Consider the following 2,012-nt stretch of genomic DNA (forward strand, 5'->3'; position numbering starts at 1 on the left):
AGAAAAATCAGGAATGTGAATAGAAATTCAAATTCTGGATTTGAATTCCGAACCTGAACAAAAAAAAAATCAGATACGGGATTCGCATCCCCAATCCCGAATCCATTTCCTGAATCCGTTTCATACTTCCCGTTGCTGTCAGCGAACCTGAACACCTGATCCCGTAAGTCGCATCTTGCGACAAGCTGAAGACCAATATTCTAACCAGGACCAGAACTGTTAGGTGTGAGCACCATGTGACACAAGAATGTCTATCACGTCTCGTAGTCCCTTGGCTCTTGCTATCATGGCTGCTGACTTTCCCTTTCTATTCTTGACGTTGATGTTCATAACGCCGAGTGACAGGATGTACTTCACCACCTCCACATGTGAAACGGCTAATAGAAGAATGTTGTCACCCGCTCTATCTGTGAGTGACAGTTTTGCTCCATGCTTTACGTATAGTTCAACCAATCCTTTATGTCCCTTCATTCCTGCAATCATCACTGCTGTCCTCCTCTTCCATCCCCTGCTGTCTATGTCCACCACCCTCTGTGACAGGACATATTTCACAACATCTACATATCCCCCGTAAGATGTCAAGTGGAGGATATTGTTATAGTCGCTGTTTCTGAGAGCCAGATTAGCTCCATCTGTTACGAGTACTTCAACCACTTCTTTATGTCCACGCTCTCCTGCTAACATCACTGGTGTCTTTTTTTCAAATGCCCCCTTGTCGATGTCCATTTTGTGCAGTGAGATGATGTACTTCACCACATCCAGGCGTCCCCTCTTACAGGCCAGATGAAGGATGTTGTCACCGACTCTATCTGTGAGTGACAGTTTTGCTCCATGTTTTACGTATAGTTCAACCAATCCTTTATGTCCTTCCATTCCTGCAATCATCACTGCTGTCCTCCTCTTCCATCCCCTGCTGTCTATGTCCACCACCCTCTGTGACAGGACATATTTCACAACATCTACATATCCCCCGTAAGATGTCAAGTGGAGGATATTGTTATAGTCGCTGTTTCTGAGAGCCAGATTAGCTCCATCTGTTACGAGTACTTCAACCACTTCTTTATGTCCACCCTCTCCTGCTAACATCACTGGTGTCTTTTTTTCAAATCCCCCCTTGTCGATGTCCATTTTGTGCAGTGAGATGATGTACTTCACCACACCAAGATGTCCTTCCCAACAAGCTAGATGAAGGATGTTGTCACCGCGTTCATCTCTGAGTAACAGATTAGCTCCATGTTTGACGAGTACCTCAACCACTTCTTTATGTCCACCCTGTCCTGCTAACATCACTGGTGTCTTCTTTTTAAACCCTCCCCTGTCGATATCCAATTTGTGCAGTGAGATGATGTACTTCACCACATCCAGGCGTCCCCTCTTACAGGCCAGATGAAGGATGTTGTCACCGCGTTCATCTCTGAGTAACAGATTAGCTCCGTGTTTGACGAGTAACTCAACCACTTCCTTATGCCCACTCTGTCCTGCTGTCATCACTGGTGTTTTGTCCCTGTATCCTCTACTGTCTATATCAACCATCTTGTTTGAGAGGATGTACTTCACCAACTCCTTATTTCCACCACGACAGGCGCAGTGAAGGACATTGTCACCTGCTTCGTCCACAAGTGACACGTCAGCTCCTTTGTCCACAAGTAGCTCCACCACGTCTTTGTGCCCGTCCTCAGCTGCCAGCATCACAGCTGTTCTGCCGCACCGTACTCTACTATTGATATCCACATTATCCTGTAAAAGGATATACTTCACCATCTCTACATCTCCCCCAAGACAGGCTGAGTGAAGGATGTTGATGCTAAATCCATCGACCAGATTTATGTTAGCCCCTTTACTTACAAGTAATTCCACCACTTTTCTATGTCCCCCAGTGGCTGCCCACATCACCGGTGTTCTACCTATCCACTCCTGACAATTCACGTCGGGATGTCCCTGTGACAGTAGGAGTGTCACCCTTGACAGGTCCCCGGTCTTTGAGGCGGCATGAAGATCACACAATGGAGGTG

The 2,012-nt window shown here is 46.5% G+C and overlaps 1 protein-coding gene across 1 annotated transcript; it reads right to left on the bottom strand.

The window, feature by feature from the left end:
• Positions 1–219: 219 nt before the first annotated feature.
• LOC137260695 (ankyrin repeat domain-containing protein 50-like) lies at positions 220–1,761 on the bottom strand. Its single transcript, XM_067798285.1, has one exon. The coding sequence runs from the start codon at positions 1,759–1,761 to the stop codon at positions 220–222; it is 1,542 nt and encodes a 513-aa protein (XP_067654386.1).
• Positions 1,762–2,012: the final 251 nt, after the last annotated feature.

This window comes from Haliotis asinina, chromosome 14 (genome assembly GCF_037392515.1).
Source record: "Haliotis asinina isolate JCU_RB_2024 chromosome 14, JCU_Hal_asi_v2, whole genome shotgun sequence".
NCBI lineage: Eukaryota > Metazoa > Mollusca > Gastropoda > Lepetellida > Haliotidae > Haliotis > Haliotis asinina.

Coding starts and splice junctions, on each gene's coding strand:
- LOC137260695 (XM_067798285.1), bottom strand. CDS start 1,761: ATGGTGAAGTATATCCTTTTACAGGATAATGTGGATATCAATAGTAGA.